At 43.7% G+C, this 17,491-nt stretch overlaps 1 protein-coding gene across 1 annotated transcript; it reads right to left on the bottom strand.

Annotated features, from left to right (window-relative positions):
• Positions 1 to 7,821: 7,821 nt before the first annotated feature.
• On the bottom strand, positions 7,822 to 11,465 carry LOC308313941 (carbohydrate sulfotransferase 1-like; the record flags this gene model as incomplete). Its single annotated transcript, XM_080761277.1, has 3 exons — positions 7,822 to 8,458; positions 9,049 to 9,395; positions 11,148 to 11,465. 3 exons carry the CDS (start codon positions 11,463 to 11,465, stop codon positions 7,822 to 7,824), a joined length of 1,302 nt encoding a protein of 433 aa, XP_080617403.1.
• Positions 11,466 to 17,491: the final 6,026 nt, after the last annotated feature.

Genomic DNA, 17,491 nt, shown 5'->3' with positions numbered 1-17,491 from the left:
GATGCATTGTGAGCTTAGTTTGTAGATCTGCTATAATTCTGCTGTTTGGTGAAGAGACTGTACTGTATAGTGGGTCTAACTGGTTAAACTTTATACATTTGAAAACTTGTGAAATGGACATAGGCTATGAGTAGCCTACTTTTAGTACATTTAAAGTACATTTTGACGTTTACATTTAATGGAGTATTTCCACATTGTGGTATTTATGCTTTTACTTAAATAAAATAAAAATGTCAAGGTGGCTGCATTGGCTCACACATACACATAGTGTTGGATTGGTCAGGGAAAAGCCTGTTACGTTCCAGGTATCAAAACCTCACCGTTTGTTCGCTTTCCAGGTCACTCCTCTTGACAGTAACAGCTGTGGAGGCTTGATATATTTAGAAAAGCATGACGATGGACCAAGAAAAGCACTCTCACTGATGTGAAAAGCACGCTGCATTTGCTATAGAATATACTCTGTGAGTGAGCACGTGTGTGTGTGTGTGCGTGTGTCAGGGGGGCAGATGGGCCTTGACGATCAATATACAGCAATAGGCGTGCATTACATTCAGAGACAGACAGAAGTGTAATCCAATATGGACGTATGAAATGTGGAAAAATGATAGGAAAAACAGGACGGGTTCTTCAAATGAAAGGGAATAATATTACAGCTAAACGGACTGTTATGCTGTGTGTGTGTGTGTGTGTGTGTGTGTGTTAGATAGACATTTAGAGGTCAAGTTTGGGGGTTAAGTTTTGAGGCACACTCGCACGTACACACAGAATAGGCAAAGCTTATATGCACTCCGTATAGTCTTAATTTGTGTGTTACCGTTGTTACTGATGACACTAAAATAGGCTCCACTAATTGATACTAATTAAGTGTGCAGTGGTTCTCAAAAAAATAAAAAAATAAAGAATATATTATATATATATATATTTTAAAAAATATATACACACACACACACACACACACACACACACACACACACACACACACACACATATATTATTTTTTTGAGAACCACTGCACACTTAATTAGTATCAATTAGTATCATCAGAACCAATTCTACTGAATTGGTTCAAATTGCAGTCCCACAATGTAAAATATATTTTTTATCTTATGATCTATCTAATCACAATACATTGTGACGGCCCCCTGGGCCTTTAGTCTACTCTGGGGTTCTGTGTGTGGCTGTGCCTTAAGTCCATTGCAGTGCTGGACTTGAGGGTGGAGCCAGAGATGATTAGTGGAAGGGGAGACACCTGGCCATTGTCTCTCCAAACACTATTTATATTAAGAGACCTGCTCTCACAAGGCTTGAGATCTGCATTTCTCTAGTCTCCACAGGCTGCAGGAGCGGCTGTAGGAGGGCACCCGTGTTCATTTGTTTGTTTTCGGTTATAGGTTATGGGCAGCATGTTTCCCTGCCAGTATTATTTGGAAACTTTGCTTTAACTGTTTAAAGTCTACCTTTTTCACAAGTATGTAAATAAAACACTTATTTTTGGATTGTCCTCCGGTGTCCTCCCTTTTTCGTTATGGCCTCAGAGCCAGCCATAATATTTATTGAGATGTGTGCGCAAAATTTGGCATCGACCGGGTTAACGGTGCCGGAGATTAGCTGGTAACGGACGGGCACACGGATGGACAGATGGAGTGAAAAATATACTCTCTCCCCATGCCTTCGGCCTAATGGAGACAATAAGAGAGGCAGTGGATAAGGTCACATTATTGAGCACAGAACAACCAAGGAGGACGGAGAGGATTTTGTGTTCTCGGTTTCACTCAACCATATGTTCAGCCTGAGGACACACTGTTCACCACGCACGCATGCAGTGCGCATGCAGAGGATGCACACTGAGTGAGAGTCTGAAGTTTACCATTTATACTGCAATTCCATTTAACCACATCAACCTTTATAGCATCCCTTTTCTACCATGCCATAATAGAAGCATGTCACAACGTGGCGCGTTGTGAGCTTGTAGATCACACATTTAAAGGGTATAGCTATAGGGGTCCAACGTATAGACTACAGCAGGGGTATTCAACTAGATTAGGTCGGGGGCCACAGCTGTAGAATGATTGTGTGTGGAAATTGCGGAAATGGTCATTGCGGAAATTGCGGAATTGCGGAAATTGCGGAAATTGCGGAAATGGTAATTGTGGAAATTGCGGAAATGGTAATTGCGGAAATGGAAATTGCAGAAATTGACTGGCCGCCAGTTGAATAGCCCTGGACTACAGTATAATATGTAGCAGTAGCCAGTAGACTAGATCCCTAACCTTTTAGGATTAACTGTGTGTCTCCCCTGGACCCAATCTTATGAATAAACCACTTAAAGGATCACTTCACCCCTTTTGCAACAAGATCTTATTTTAATTATGTTTGGGAGACAAGAAATACTTTCCTGGGGTTTTTATGTGGATATGTGTTTTTAGATATTTCAGTATTTCAAAGTGTCCACTGGCTCCATGATGTCATGGACACTGGGCTCACTTACTTCCTGGAATACATCAATGACTGTCTAAAGAGGACGAGACGCGAAGACCGTACGGGCGACGCCATGTTGCTCCATGGCAGTGTTGCCAACTCGTGACAGAAATAAGCCAACCCACCTCCAAAAACAAGCCAAAACAAACCCAATAATATGACCATATAAATATAATCCTAATAAAAAAGATTTGATGCATTTATCATTATAAATACTATGTATGTCTATGATAATTAATGTTTTAGTAACTTATTATACTAATAATTAGCCTATAAAGAAGAAAAAAGGAAGCCAAAAGTCACGGGAAATAAGCAGACTTGGCAACCCTGCTCCATGGAAGGAAAGAAACATGCGCAGTTGAGACCAAGGAAGCTGAACGCGGAAGTGTTGGCTGCATAAAGCCCATTGCGCATGTTTCTTTCATTCCATGGAGAAACATGGCGTCGCCCGTACGGTCTTCGCGTCTCGTCCTCTTTAGACAGTCCTTGGAATACATGTTGTCTCAGTTAGACAGCCCTCCCCCTATCCATAAGGAGGAGCAGTGGACCAACGCATTATGGCAATTGTAGTCGAAGAAGGAAGTCAGACCAGTGTCCATGACATCATGGAGCCCATGGACACTTTGAAATACTAAAATATCTAAAAACACATATTTATTACCCACATAAAAACCCAAGGAAAATGTTTCTTGTCTCCCAAAAATCATTAAAATAAGATCTGGTTGCAAAAGGGGTGAAGTGGCCCTTTAAGCAATGTGACGATTTGTGAAAGCTCAGCTATTTGTTTGTTTTCACCCTTTGAAGCAATATGGCAGATTCGGAGACGCCATGAAATACCCGTGTGTGTGTGTGTGTGTGTGTGTGTGTGTGTGTCTCAAAGTATATGTTAATGCAACATCACAGTTAGGGTTCAGCTTGGGGTTTTATAGCATCAACATGGAGTGTCCATCCATGTCCATGTCCTTATACGCTTGATGTGTGCCTGGTGGGTCTCAAGCATTTTTCCTCAGTAAATCTAATGAGACAAGGACCACCCAGCTGCGGCTTGCAGCAGCTGATAATGCTGCCGCTTTGATGTTTGTCAACGCACTGCAGCGTATGCATAGTACACACACAGTATGCACAGTACCAGTGGTGTAAAGTAAGTACATTTACTGATGTACTGTAGCCTACTTAAGTACAGCTTTGAGGTATTTGTACTTTACTTGAGTATTTCCAATTTCCAATACCTTGAAGTTTTGAAATGGGACATTGTTTATAATGAGTCATTACTTTTGGTACTCAAGTACATTTTGAATTCCGGACTTTTTCTTGTAACAGAGTATTTCAGCAGTATTGCAGCAATGATACTTCTACTTAAGTATAAATTGTGAGTATCCCACGTTTTCCACCACTGCTGTGTGGAGAGACAGCGAGATCCATGCTGTGTGTGTGTGTGTGTGTGTGCGTGCGTTCTGCAGCCACTGTGCAAAGACTCAAAGAGAATGTCAACCATCCAACCCAACAGTATAACATAGGCCTATACATACTGTACTGTATATGTGCATAACAATATATAGGGCAGGCTCGGGCGGCTGGCGTAGCCGTCTGGGCACCTTGGCTGCTAATCCAGTCTGTGAGTGTGCCGCGGATTCGACTCCCGATCCTGACGGCCTTTACTGTGTGTCACCCTTAGAGTATATATGGTGTCACCCCCCCCCCCCCCCCCCCCATATCTCTCCCCATTTCCTGTAAAATAAAGGCGAAAGCAAAAAACATCAAAAACAATACAATAAATAAAAATATATAGGGCATAGCAGTGGCGGCTGATTTGTGGTTCCACAAATCATTTTTTTCCCCATAGAGATTTCTGGAAATATTTATTCATTACTTTAAGTCTGGATCCTATAATGGAATTAAAGCTAATGGGTCGCGCACACCAAGACTGCATTTTTGTTTTTATTCTTGCATGATGACCGAAGACAAACGTTTCGGCTATCCAACCTTCATCAATGTGACACATGCAGTCTTGGTGTGTGCGACCCATTACCTTTATTTCCATTATATGATTTGAACGGGTAACGCACCATAAGTCAGAGCGCGGTGGGCACGAGAAAAAATAAGTCTGGATCCTAGCCATGCAGGCTCCTGGATGCCAGTGAACCATGACCATAAAAATATTTGATTCTGTGAACAAAAATATATTATGAATATGATATAGGCCTACTATATTTAATTATGTATTACATACCCTTTATTTGTGGTTTTCCTTTTTTTTCTCCACATACACATTTCATAGTCACTCATGAATGGTCATAAATGGTCATAAATACTTCCTTAATGTCAACGAAGTTCACACCCACAGCACCAGAGGGAGTTCAACAAACCATGTGCAACCCAGATTCGGCACAAACAAGGGACTAAGTTAATTTCGCTCCTATGCCACCAAAATGTGGAAAGCCCTACCAACAGCCATTAAGACATGTGAATCCCTTAACTCTCAAAGGGCACCTACGTGTGGCTGCAATTCGAAATTGGCCCTTGTAAAATCTGAATCCCCCCACCCCCTTTCCCCCTTACTGTAGACGTTTCTTTTCCATTTTTACCTCCTTACATTGATTTCCTGTTTTTTATATAGAAGTGTATACTTGTACCTCTCTAAATGATGAATTGACCCATTCTGCAAACTGTTAATAAATATATTCAATCAATCAATCAATCAATCACCAGGAGCACACACATATGTACACACACACACACACACACACACACACACACACACACGCACGCACGCGCTCGCGCACACACACGCACATACAGAGTGAATAATGGAGACATGATGGGAATTTGATTTGAACTATAGCATCCTGGTGACTCAACAAGGAGTATGTTGTGAGCAAACGGCAGGGAGAAAGTGACTCTTCAGTCCATGACGTTTGCTCACAAGTACATACTATCGCTGCAAGAGCGCCAAAATTCAGACACAAAGGCTGCTGAAGGAGCACTAAATCGGTGAAATGTGTCAGTGAAGCGAGAATTGTCCACGCTGTACAGTACAGTTACATGACTCTGGTTCCACAGCACATTCTAGAGAGAGAGACAGAGACAGAGAGACAGAGAGTGCAACGCACGCACAGACACATACACACACGCACACGCACACGCACACACACACACACACACACACACACACACACACACACACACACACACACGCACACACACACAGATGTAATAGAGCTCTGTCGCCTGCAGCGCTGCAGTGGAGAGGATCAAAGGGCTGTGTGCTGCATGTCAATGCATTTCAATGGATGCCCAGTCTGCAATACTGATGAGAGTTAGAGTTAGCATGGTGCTTCATTCAACAAGCTGCCTCTCTTACGGCACCAGGATACACTGACCAGGGGTTGTCTCAGAGGCACTTGTCGGGCAAGTCCAGGTCATGTTCTACTTGCCCAAAGGTTATTGTGGCCACTTGCCCAAAAAGTAAGTTTTCAGTGGTGGAAAAAGTATACTCACATTCACACCAATACTGCAATGTAGAAATACTTTGTTATACAAGTAAAAGTCTGGATTTCTAAATTGACTTGAGTAAACTTAAAGCACAAAGGTGTCAAAATGTACTCAAAGTACCAAAGTAGAATGTACTCATGCAGAATATTCCATTTCACAAGTTGTCAAATGTATACAAATCTTTTGAAAATAGCAGATCTACAAGCTCACAATGTGTCGCATCACGACCATACAGATTGTATAAGTTATATTGTATTAACATACTCTACCATGTACATAATGTATAATTCAATTTTAAATTGTATTAACATCCTCTACCGTATGGATTAACCTATACTCTACCATACAGACTTTTCATAATAGAGATTTAAGTATTGTGACTGTGTCGTGCAAAATAAGTGAAAATATATAATCTACTGTAGGTCTATATATAGGGACACTAGGTTGAAAGTGGTTTAATGTGTCTTTAGGTTTTATAAATATTGAAACAATGAAAGGTAGCATCTCACTAAATAATGACTAAAATGGACCCAGTGGAACACAGGTTCTTTTTTTAATTTCCTGAAAAGTAACGTGTTCTGCCCCACAGCTACAATAGACTTTCCACAGTCAAAATCCAGGCTCCGCTTCTATGCTGTTCAGTTGTGTCATCTGTCATGATGCGCCAAAGAGCTACTAGACAATTGCAAAAAGATATTACAAACGAAGGTTTGAAACGGGAAGAAGAATGAAAAGATGAAGAGAATGTAAGAAAACTACTGAGTGAAAAGCACTTTGTGGGTGTTTTTAGACAGACTTTGATCGTCACTATACAATGTAGCCATCGTGATAAACACAGTTATCTTCTCTACACAAAAATGCTGTAGCGTCCAAATAAAACCACTCATCTCTATTATGTTTTGTATTTTGTAAATTGACGGCTATATTTGCTTTATTTGTAATATTGATCCTGAAAAGTACCGGTTTTGGACATATTAGGTCTCCAGGCCGCTCTGGTCGGGGCTGCACACCACATGTTTGAGCTTGCCCGGTGGCACGGACCGACACAGAGAGACACACATGCTTGCGTGTTTGTTACGTGTTTCTGACTCACTGCAAAATACTTACATTTCATTATTATTTTATTGCTGCAAGTTGGACCTGTCTGAGCGGAGCAATTGAAGTTGAGCGGTGGGGGGGGGTGGAATCAACACGAGCGAATAGCAAGCGTGACAACTGCCCTCTGGAGTGAGGAGCAGATTTTTTTCCCTGCTTCACGCCGCGCACATGCTCTGTTTGGAACACAGGCTATTTTTATTTTATTTTCTCCAAAATGTCCTGAAGCTTGACAGTTTTTGGTTTCCACCCCCTGACTGCGACGACATAGCTGTCAGAAACACCTCTGTTCTCATAAGGATAGAAATGCCACAGTGGTAAAGGTTTGACTGCGACATTCACTATTTATTGCACAGTAGGGCTTTACAGTCCATTTTAATCACAGGTTCTCTAAAAAAGAATCATTCTCTGTCTGCCTAAACAGACCAACGACAGCTTTGAATGTACACAAAATTGACAGAGACAGTGCCTTGTCTTGGCTCTATTCGTGGAGACGAAGTGTTTTTAAAATAAATCCTTCAATCAGATGTTTTTCTAGCTAATTTTTACTTAAAAGTGTGCTATTTTCTAGAACAAAATGAGAATCATCCGTTATTCCCATAATATGGTGCATTCAAGGATCTTTAGTTTAGTGCAAATTTGAAGAAAAGAAAATCACAGAAACAATAATCGAACTAAGGAAATAAGGCAACATTTATAAATATATCAAAAATAGTCTTTCCCCCCCCCCCCCCCAACCCAGAACTATCCTTTGTCTTACGAAAAAGGTACAAAAGTTTTGTCCTGGACGAGCGAGAGGGACATGTTCTTCAGCTCCTCCGCCGACCTCACGCTCTTATAGCCCAGCTGGTGGAGCACTTTGTGACACACCACCTGCGTGTACTCCACCATGTCGTACGACAGCTTCAGCCGCCAGCTCTCCGCCGTGGCGGCTGAGTCCCGCACCGTGCCGAACTTGTGTTTGGCCGAAGGCTCGTCGCTGCCCCGCGTGCTCGCCTGTATCCAGTCCTCCACGTTTTTGTCCATGGGCAGTCCCAGGTAGTCGTAGATCTCCCGCGTCTTGAGGAGCGGGTTCCGCGCCAGGTCCTCGTAGCGGACCAGCATGTATTTCCCCCTGAGCCAGGGCGGGTGGCCAAGGCCGGTGGACACGGAGCTCAGGAAGTCGTCGCAGACCACCGTCAGCTGGCTGAGGTCCAGGTTGTACGGGCGTCGGCCGGTCGCCCGCCAGATACGCCACAGGCGGTACGTGTCCCGGAACGTCTCGATGCGCGACGAGAGGATCCCGCGCGGGTCCCTGACCAGCTGGATGACCTTGAGGTTGAGCCGGGGGTCTTCTACCAGGGCGCGCAGGTCGCCGATCTCCGGCACCCGCACGATCTTGATCACCACGTGCCTTCAGGATCAGATATCACAGAATCGACTTTTAATGTCACATCGCAGGTGTTTAAAAAAATAAAAAATAGTGAGTGAAATGCGTTTGTTGTTCAAGCTCAATTGTGGTCTTCAACGTTGTTCAGGCCAGGGAACCCTTAGCTGAGAGAGAGATGAAGCAGGGACCTCCACCAAGGTTAAGAAAATAACTAACTGAAACGGTATTGTCTGTTCACAAAACTAAAACTAATTATAGACAAAATGTCCTTAAATTTAAATGAAGATGAAAAAAACTAACACTAAAACTAAACTAAAACTAAGCGTTGTTACAAAAATAAAGACAAATAAAAACTAGCAAACTTGCTCTAAAAACGAATAAAAAAATCACACCCATGTGAAGTGAGGGGCGCTAATATATTAAAGTCTAACTCATGTTGATTAGGTGATACAGGTGATGTAAAACAAACGGTGCAAACACAAACATTAAACGCCATTAACAATAAAGAGACAATATCACGTAAATGACACATTATGATGTGAATTTTCCCTTCATTGTCAATGCGTTTGTTTGTCAATAAGCAAAACAAAGAAATTAAAAACAAAGATCCATACCTCTTGTCGCGGCAGGCCTCGGTTGCCAGGGTCATGTTGAGCGCCGCACACTTTTTGACGCAGTCGCCCTCCTCCACGTTGATGTCGGCGGGGCCGAAGGCGTCGCACACCGGCTGCTGGCAGAGCGCCCGGCTGGCGCCGCGGCGGAACAGCTTGTCTGTGGTGTGGTTGGCGGGCGCCGGCTTGATGTAGCTCTCCAGGAAGTAGAGGTCGCAGTCGTACAGGCTGCGCAGCAGGTCGCGGCTGGCGCCCAGCATGACGCGCCGGTCGGCTGTGTTGCGGCTGTGGGACAGGCGGGGGATCAGCGTGGTCTGGACGTGGTAGAGGGGCTCGAACAGGTAGAAGACCTGCACACACACATAAAGGATAGAGGAGGGGATCAGCGTGTTCTGGACGTGGTGTAGAGCGTCCATCAGGAAATAATTCCCCATTAATTTTCCCCATAGACGTTTCAAAAAGTATTTATTTAAATACCTTTAAAGCCTCGGACAAAGCAAACTCGGCAGGTGACAACTCATGACAATAAAGACATTATTTGGGACGAACAGATAATTAGAACAGATAATTAGAAAGACGAAAGAAGGGCAGGGTACAACACTTCTTTCTAATTATTTGTTCGGCCTCCCAAAAAAGTGTTTATTGTATTGTCCCGAGTTGGCTTTGTCCGAGGCTTTTAAGGTCTTTAAATAAATACTTTATGAAATGTCTATGAATTATTTCCTGGTGCCCTCGTCATTCTGAAAGGGTTCGGGACTGAGACACACTGGGGCTCGAACAGGTAGAAGACTTGCACACACACAGGATAGAGCGGTGGTTCTCAACCTTTTCACACCTTGTAAGCTTGTAGATCGGCTATTTTCAGCGTGCAACAAAGTGTAAAATCTGTCATCAAGGCACCTCCAGAATACATTTTAGTCGTGATTTAGTCAACTAAAATGTTACAATATTTAGTCAACTAAGGTCGCATTCTCACCTAATACTTCGGTAGACTCGAAAAGAAGATTCTTGCATATTTAATTGGCTACGGTTTGCCTTCACACTGTCATGATCCGCAGCAATTGGAAACGCAGCAGGGGGGACCTTTATCAATGTGTTCCATTCATAAACTAGCCTACACAGTGAAATGATAAATCTATGGTGATAAAATTATACTCATAACGTGCATATGTGTCGTGCCGTCTGGGACTGCCCCCCCCTCTCTCGCTCTCTCACTATAAGCACGCAGCCACGCACTGTTCTTTTGGGCATGGAGGCACAGCGCTGAGCGCACTGATATAACAGACAGCAGCGCAAAATGTTTACAAGTTTATCGAGATGAAAGTTCCTACTCCCCACTAGTCCCCACACAGTGACAGCACTCCATGTTTACGGCACGCACAAACAGACAGAATATTCTGTAGGCTATAATACTATTACACTGCACTGCAGTGTACTCGTCCTCATTTCGATCAGGGCTTCAGTCTCCACTCTCCTCATTCGACCACGTCTATCCACGGTAACGGGACATCTTTGCGCTGCGTAAAATATGCCTTCTCCGTCTCCAACTGTGTTCAGCTCCTCACCCGCCACATTGTTTGCTTCATTTCCTTTATTTGCTGCGGATTGCATTCACACCTGCACCGAATCGTAGTCAAGCGCGATTGGAAACCCCCATTTTTTCTCTGAGTAAAATGCGGTTCTTTGCTGCGCATTAGGATTCGAAAGAGCCTTCACACCTGCCAAACGAAGCGCACTTTCTGAAAATGCGCAGCAGGATTCGTTTTAATCGCAGCAAAGCTCTCTGGTGAGAATGCGACCTGAAACTAGACTAACGCTAAAACATCTCAGATGATGGCCTGGGCCGGCCGAGCGGTACAGGCACCTATAGGCTGGTAATCCAGCCTGACAGTGTTTCGCGGGTTCGAGTCCCGAGCCCGATGACCTTTGCTACGTGTCTTCCGCCCATGCCTCTCCCCCCTTCCTGTCAAACTACTGTAAATCTATCAATAAAGAACATTTCAGATGACTAAAATAAGCAACTGAATAAATACAACGTTGCTCAAATGACTATACGACTAAAACGAAAATCAAAAAATGTGCTCCCAAAATCAACAATATACCTCCTGGTGCTGGTTGAGCAGCTGGCCCACAAAGGAGGAGCCGCTTCGGGTGGTGGCCAGGACCAGGATGTGGGTCTTCCTGGCTGTGGCATTGTAGGAGACGTAGGGGTAGTCCTCACAGCCACCACCACCGCCGCTCCGCTCCAAGGGGGGGTCGGTCTCCTGCAGGGCCCCCGCCGGGCCGCAGTTGTTGCTGTGCGTGCTGCTGGGCAGAGGACACAGCTGGAAGGGCTTGGCGGTCAGCGTCCGGATGGCCGTGTACTGGATGGCGATGGAGACCAGCGCCAGCAGGATTACTGCCTTCCAGGAGCATTGCATGGCGGAAGCGCTTCATCTAGACACAGTGGGCCATGCCAGCTTCTCCCTGCATGGAAAGTACAGTGGTGGAAATATTTCATATTTCGATCCTATGTCCAGCTTTGAGGGTTTGTGTAAACACAAACATTGAAGACAAAAGTGTGTAAACACAAACATTGAACACAAAAGTGAGTACGCAAATTGGCCAGAATGAGATGATGTTGATGATAAGAGCGCCCCTCACTTCATACGGTGTGATTTTTTTGTTTGACTTAAGTAAAAGCATCCGTTACGCCAGGGATACTCAAATAGATTTACCTGTGGGCCACATTACAAAAATGGCAAGGGGCCAGTAGATAAAATTACGACATTAATGATACTTGATAACTTCTCTCTTTCAATTGCTTTATTTTCGCAAAATGTATCAAAGTACAATGTGCATGCACACAATATGTAAATAAATAAATGTGTTACATTTTCTTGCATAAACACAAAGAGCTGTTTCCATAACTGCACAAATTATTGCACATGACATGAGTAGCTGTTATAATAACATAATAACATAACATGAGTATCTCTTTGCCTGCCTGCCTGCCTGCCTGCCTGTCTGTCTGTCTGTCTGTCTGTCCATGAGTAGTTATTTGTCTGTCTGTCAATGAGTAGCTGTCTTACTGTCTGCCTGTCTATGAGTAGCTGTCTGCCTGCCTGTCTATGAGTAGCTGTCTGCCTGCCTGCCTGTCTGTCCAATTGTCCATGAGTAGCTGTCTGTCTGCCTGTCTATGAGTAGCTGTCTGCCTGCCTGCCTAATTGTCCATGAGTAGCTGTCTGCCTGTCTATGAGTAGCTGTCTGCATTCCTGCCTGTCCAATTGTCCATGAGTAGCTGTCTGTCTGTCTATGAGTAGCTGTCTGCCTGCCTGCCCAATTGTCTATGAGTAGCTGTCTGTCTGTCTATGAGTAGCTGTCTGCCTTCCTGCCTGTCCAATTGTCCATGAGTAGCTGGCTGTCTGTCTATGAGTAGCTGTCTGCCTTCCTGCCTGTCCAATTGTCCATGAGTAGCTGTCTGCCTGCCTGTCCAATTCTCCATGAGTAGCTGTCTGTCTGCCTGTCTATGAGTAGCTGTCTGACTGCCTGCCTGTCCAATTCTCCATGAGTAGCTGTCTGTCTGTCTGCCTGTCTATGAGTAGCTGTCTGCCTGCCTGCCAGCCAGCAAGTTGGTTAACAGAAAAAAATTTGTTATGGCTGAGTAAAATAAAATACAATAAACACAATTTGCCTGAAAATAGATTACCCAGCTATGACCTTTTTCATGAAAAAAAAATTAGTAGTGATATGGCTGACTGAGTAAAATAAAACAATCTACCTGAAAATAGATAGCTATAAGTGAAGAGCAATTTCCGCAATTACCATTTCCGCAAGTTCCGCAATTTCCATTTCCGCAATTTCCGCAATTTCCATTTCCGCAATTTCCATTTCCACCATTTCCGCAATTACCATTTCCGCAATTTCCGCAATTTCCATTTCCGCAATTTCCTCAATTTCCATTTCCGCAATTTCCGCAATTTCCATTTCCGCATTTCCGCAATTTCCATTTCCACCATTTCCGCAATTTCCATTTCCATTTCCAACTATTAATGGCAGCTGGGTTTCATCATTCAAATAAAATAGAATTCTGTCCGTTTAGCTATAAAATTATGTCAGGGAATAGGGATACACAGTATGTCTTTCATTTGCATTGCATCCCCCCCCCCCCCCCCCCAAGCTTTTATTTTCGTTCGAGTAATAGTACAACTCTAATAGTATTACTTATAATAATGTAATTAAAGATAACTTCATTCAGATTTATTTATTTTTATTTCATTTACCAGATTTTTTTTTCTTCTTTTTTTTAGATTTTCATTGGTGGGCTAGTCATAATAGTCCCGCGGGCCTGATGTGGCCCGCGGGCCTGAGGTTGAGTATCACTGCGTTACGCCACCATTCTATTTTCCAGGCGTTGCCACGCGGCAACGCCTGTGCCGCGTCTCTGTGCACAGGGTGTGTGCTGGGCTTTAACCGGCGGTGTATAGTTTTTTTGTATGGGTTTCAGTTCTGGCACGATAAATGGTAAATGGTGCCTTTATCCAAGGCGCTTTACAGAGATTGTGCATTAAATTCACCCATTCACACACACATTCATACACTGATGGCAGCGGAAACCATGCAAGGCACCAACTAGCACATCTGGAGCAATTAGGGGTTCAGTGTCTTGCTCAAGGACACTTCAACAGTAACTCATCCAGGCACTCCCCTGAGCCACCGCCGCCCGCACCATTTAGGCACCTTTTTAAAACAACAACAGTTTAGCAGTGGTTTAGTACAACATTGTTCAAATTGGCCTTGGCAAAATAGAAAAAAAGAATGGAAGAAAAAGCAATTCATGTCTTTGACAGTTTTTGTATAGAAAAGTATTGGATCTGGCACACCATTTAGGCTTATAGTATTGGATAAAACTCAATCGATAACCACTGCTGAAAGACAGACCGAACATGTTGGTTGGAAGTAATTCTCAACTTTGATTGGCTCCCACAAAGTTCCCCAGAGGAGTTGGTTGGAAGTATTTCCCAACTTTGATTGGCTCCCATAAAGTTCCCCAGAGGAGTTGGTTGGAAGTAATTATCAACTTTGATTGGCTCCCACAAAGTTTCCCAGAGGAGTCGGGTTGAAGACACCTTTATGAACACATCGTTGAAGAAGGCTATTGGCGAGCAATTACTTCGCAGATGACTAAAAACGCTTGCATAATAGTAATTGGTAATAATTCTGATTAAGACCACATTTAGCGTTTTTACTATATTATTGTAAGAGCAGCACTCATTTGCATACCAGCATGCCACAGACACAGATATCATACATAATTGGCTGCTTGACTCTCAAACCCTTATTTATTCAATTAAGTGCAACATTGGCTGATTTATACTGCAAATATGTTTTGGCTCTAATTGGTATATGGGACATTTTGAAAATGTCTTAACATTGCTCATAATTTTGTACAGCATATTTTCCAATCTAGAAACACTGATTAGAAGTATATATTTCCGGGGGGGGGGGGGGGGGGGGTGGTGGGCAGATGGTACCGATGCGCCTCTGCACTATAGTAGGGTCCTCAGGGCTCTATAACTAGGGGCCATTGTTCGTGCAGCGATATGCCTTATTTAACGCAACTTACGCAAGGCAGCTCCGTTGCAGACACCGGCACTTCTGAATTAAGTGATTGTGATTGTTACAATTTCCCTATAAACCGCAAAAGTGTTACTGTTTATTCCTATTGTCAATAAGTGTTTTCAGTGTTGCTGAAAACACAGGAGTCAGGACACCGGCACTTCTGAATTAAGTGATTGTGATTGTTACAATTTCCCTATAAACCGCAAAAGTGTTACTGTTTATTCCTATTGTCAATAAGTGTTTTCAGTGTTGCTGAAAACACAGGAGTCAGCTGATTAATGGGATTCTACTCGCTGGCTTCAGTGGTGCAATCAAAATGTATTCATGTGAAAACCAGCTGCACGGGTTGCAGTTGCAGAAATCATATCATTTTGAAAATGTCAAGGAGTTTAACTGAAGCCCTCAACTCGAATAGTTGTGAGAAATATGTTTGTTTTCTGTGGATAACAATACTCAGGTTTATTCCTTGTGTTAGTAGGGGGGGTGTGGGCGGCAAGGTTAATATTTCCTGTGTCAGTGAATCATTTCATGATCATCATGCAGTTATGAGTCAAACCCCCTCAGAAGCCTGAGGATCCCTGGACCCTACTTTGAGAACCACTGCACCACTCCCCCCCCCCCCCCCCCTAATTGTTAGGCCTATTAATTCCTCCCCACACACATTGCTTGCATGTTGTCACTGCTGTTGTATCCTACTGACTCACTTACCAGTGAGGAGCCCCCACCGTGAGGACGTAGAGCCTTCATTCTACTCCTCCCGCCCAACACCCTGCTGACAGGTGCCGCCCCAGCCTAGGAGAACGCCCTAGTGTCAATTATCACCCTCCCTGCCCGGCTTCCCTCCAATTAAGTTTGTATAGTTGCTCGACAAAGCTGTGGAATCGAACCCCCAGATTCTGTGGTGGTGGGCAGATGGTACCGATGCGCCTCTGCACTATAGTAGGGTCCTCAGGGCTCTATAACTAGGGGCCGTATTGTTCGTGCAGCGATATGCCTTATTTAACGCAACTTACGCAAGGCAGCTCCGTTGCAGACACCGGCACTTCTGAATTAAGTGATTGTGATTGTTACAATTTCCCTATAAACCGCAAAAGTGTTACTGTTTATTCCTATTGTCAATAAGTGTTTTCAGTGTTGCTGAAAACACTGAAAACCTGTTCAATGAACGATCGTTCATGATTGAACGATCATTCTGGTATTTGTGAACGGCGCTCTCTCACAGTATAACTTTGTTCAAGAGTGTACCAGATTTCCATAGAGCCTTCCAGGCGAAAAACCAACTAAAACACACCATAAACAGGTCTTACTATGTAGCAGAAAACTGGCCAATCTGGCAAAAGCCCACCACTCGCACTAACAAATGTGTCATCACAACAATGCAGAGCATGGACGAAGACAGCGATAGTAGCCACATATGTACCTGTAGGACCATTTGAAAGAATTGTATGAAAAAGTCTGTAGACTCAGTATACTGACCCAGATGATAAAACTATAGAGATAAAAGTGTGGACTGAATGGGCGGCACCAAAGCTTTATGGAAATACCAGTATTTTGAGAGAGAGAGAGGGCATATTATCCCAGGTGCATGCACTTGGCCAATACACCGACAACAACAACTATACCGGGGACACATGTATTATTATGAATTGCATTTCATGGATCATGAGGTCCATGAGATTGTGTCAGTAGAGATACAGTAACAGTATCACTGTCATTCTACTTGTCACAATGTCTTCATCTTTCTGCGTCCTGTCCTGTCCTGTCCTGTCCTGTCCTGTCCTGTCCTGTCCTGTCTGTTCTGGTATAGCCTGGTTTCTGGATGAACTATGAACGCAGTGCTTGTTAAAGTGCGGTCCTGGGACCGACACCGGGGTCCGTGACTATTATAAAACAGTTGATCAACATCCAACACACCCAGGATTTCCAACTTATGTGTCTCCAACATCTTATAACCACTAGCCTAAAGGCGAATTCCCCGTTGACCAGGGGAGGCATTTGGCTATTGATCTGAACCACTACTGTTTGGTTCTGTCTGGTGTTGTCATGTTCTCCGCGTGTGCAACTAAGATGAAGTCGTGGCCTTCTGCATAGTCGATAGCACGGTAGTTGCCCGGTTGTGGAGGTCCCCCCATACAGTCGATCCTAGCTCCTGGATGGCGCACGTGGACGTGGGGGGGGCATGACTAGGCTGGCTAGTGGCTGGGTGATTCCACACATATAATTATGCGTTAAGTCCCGTCCACTCCCATAAGGGGAAAACCGGAAACAAAGGTCCCCACGCTACAAGATATAGCAGCACTAGCGTGAAAATGCAGCAACCAGCTGCTTAAAGCCACGGAAGTGACACCTGGGCTCGCGTTTTGCTCGCACAAAAATAAACCTTTGTGTGGAATCGACTGGTAACGTACTGTAGGTCCCGGGTTCGCCTCCCGCCGATAGCCTATACATTATGTATACAAACATTTTCCCTATCTTTTTGTTGTCTGTGACACTAACCACTTGAACCCATGCAGCATCCCTATTCGGGAGGAACGTTCACCGAAAGTAAAACTGATGAAAAACGAAATAATAATAAATAAAATGTAAGCTAAAACTACATCAAAATGTGCTATCAAAATCAACACTACAAATGTCAAGTTTACCAAGTATCTAGGGTTTATAAGTGGTTACATAAAATACACATCAACATGAATCCAAAACACAAGAAATGTGTAAATAAAAAACATTGATAGTGCTGTCAAACTGCATGTCGCTATATGAATCAGCGACTTATTATTCAAGCAATGACACGCTATACAGTAACAGTAATGCTAAGTATAATATAGGCCCACAGAGCTATAATATT

The sequence above is a fragment of the Protomyctophum bolini genome (assembly GCF_963924005.1).
Source record: "Protomyctophum bolini genome assembly, chromosome: 1".
In the NCBI taxonomy this organism is placed as follows: domain Eukaryota; kingdom Metazoa; phylum Chordata; class Actinopteri; order Myctophiformes; family Myctophidae; genus Protomyctophum; species Protomyctophum bolini.
The sequence above is the reverse complement of the archived record's forward strand: the minus strand, read 5'-3'. Positions and strand labels throughout refer to the sequence as shown.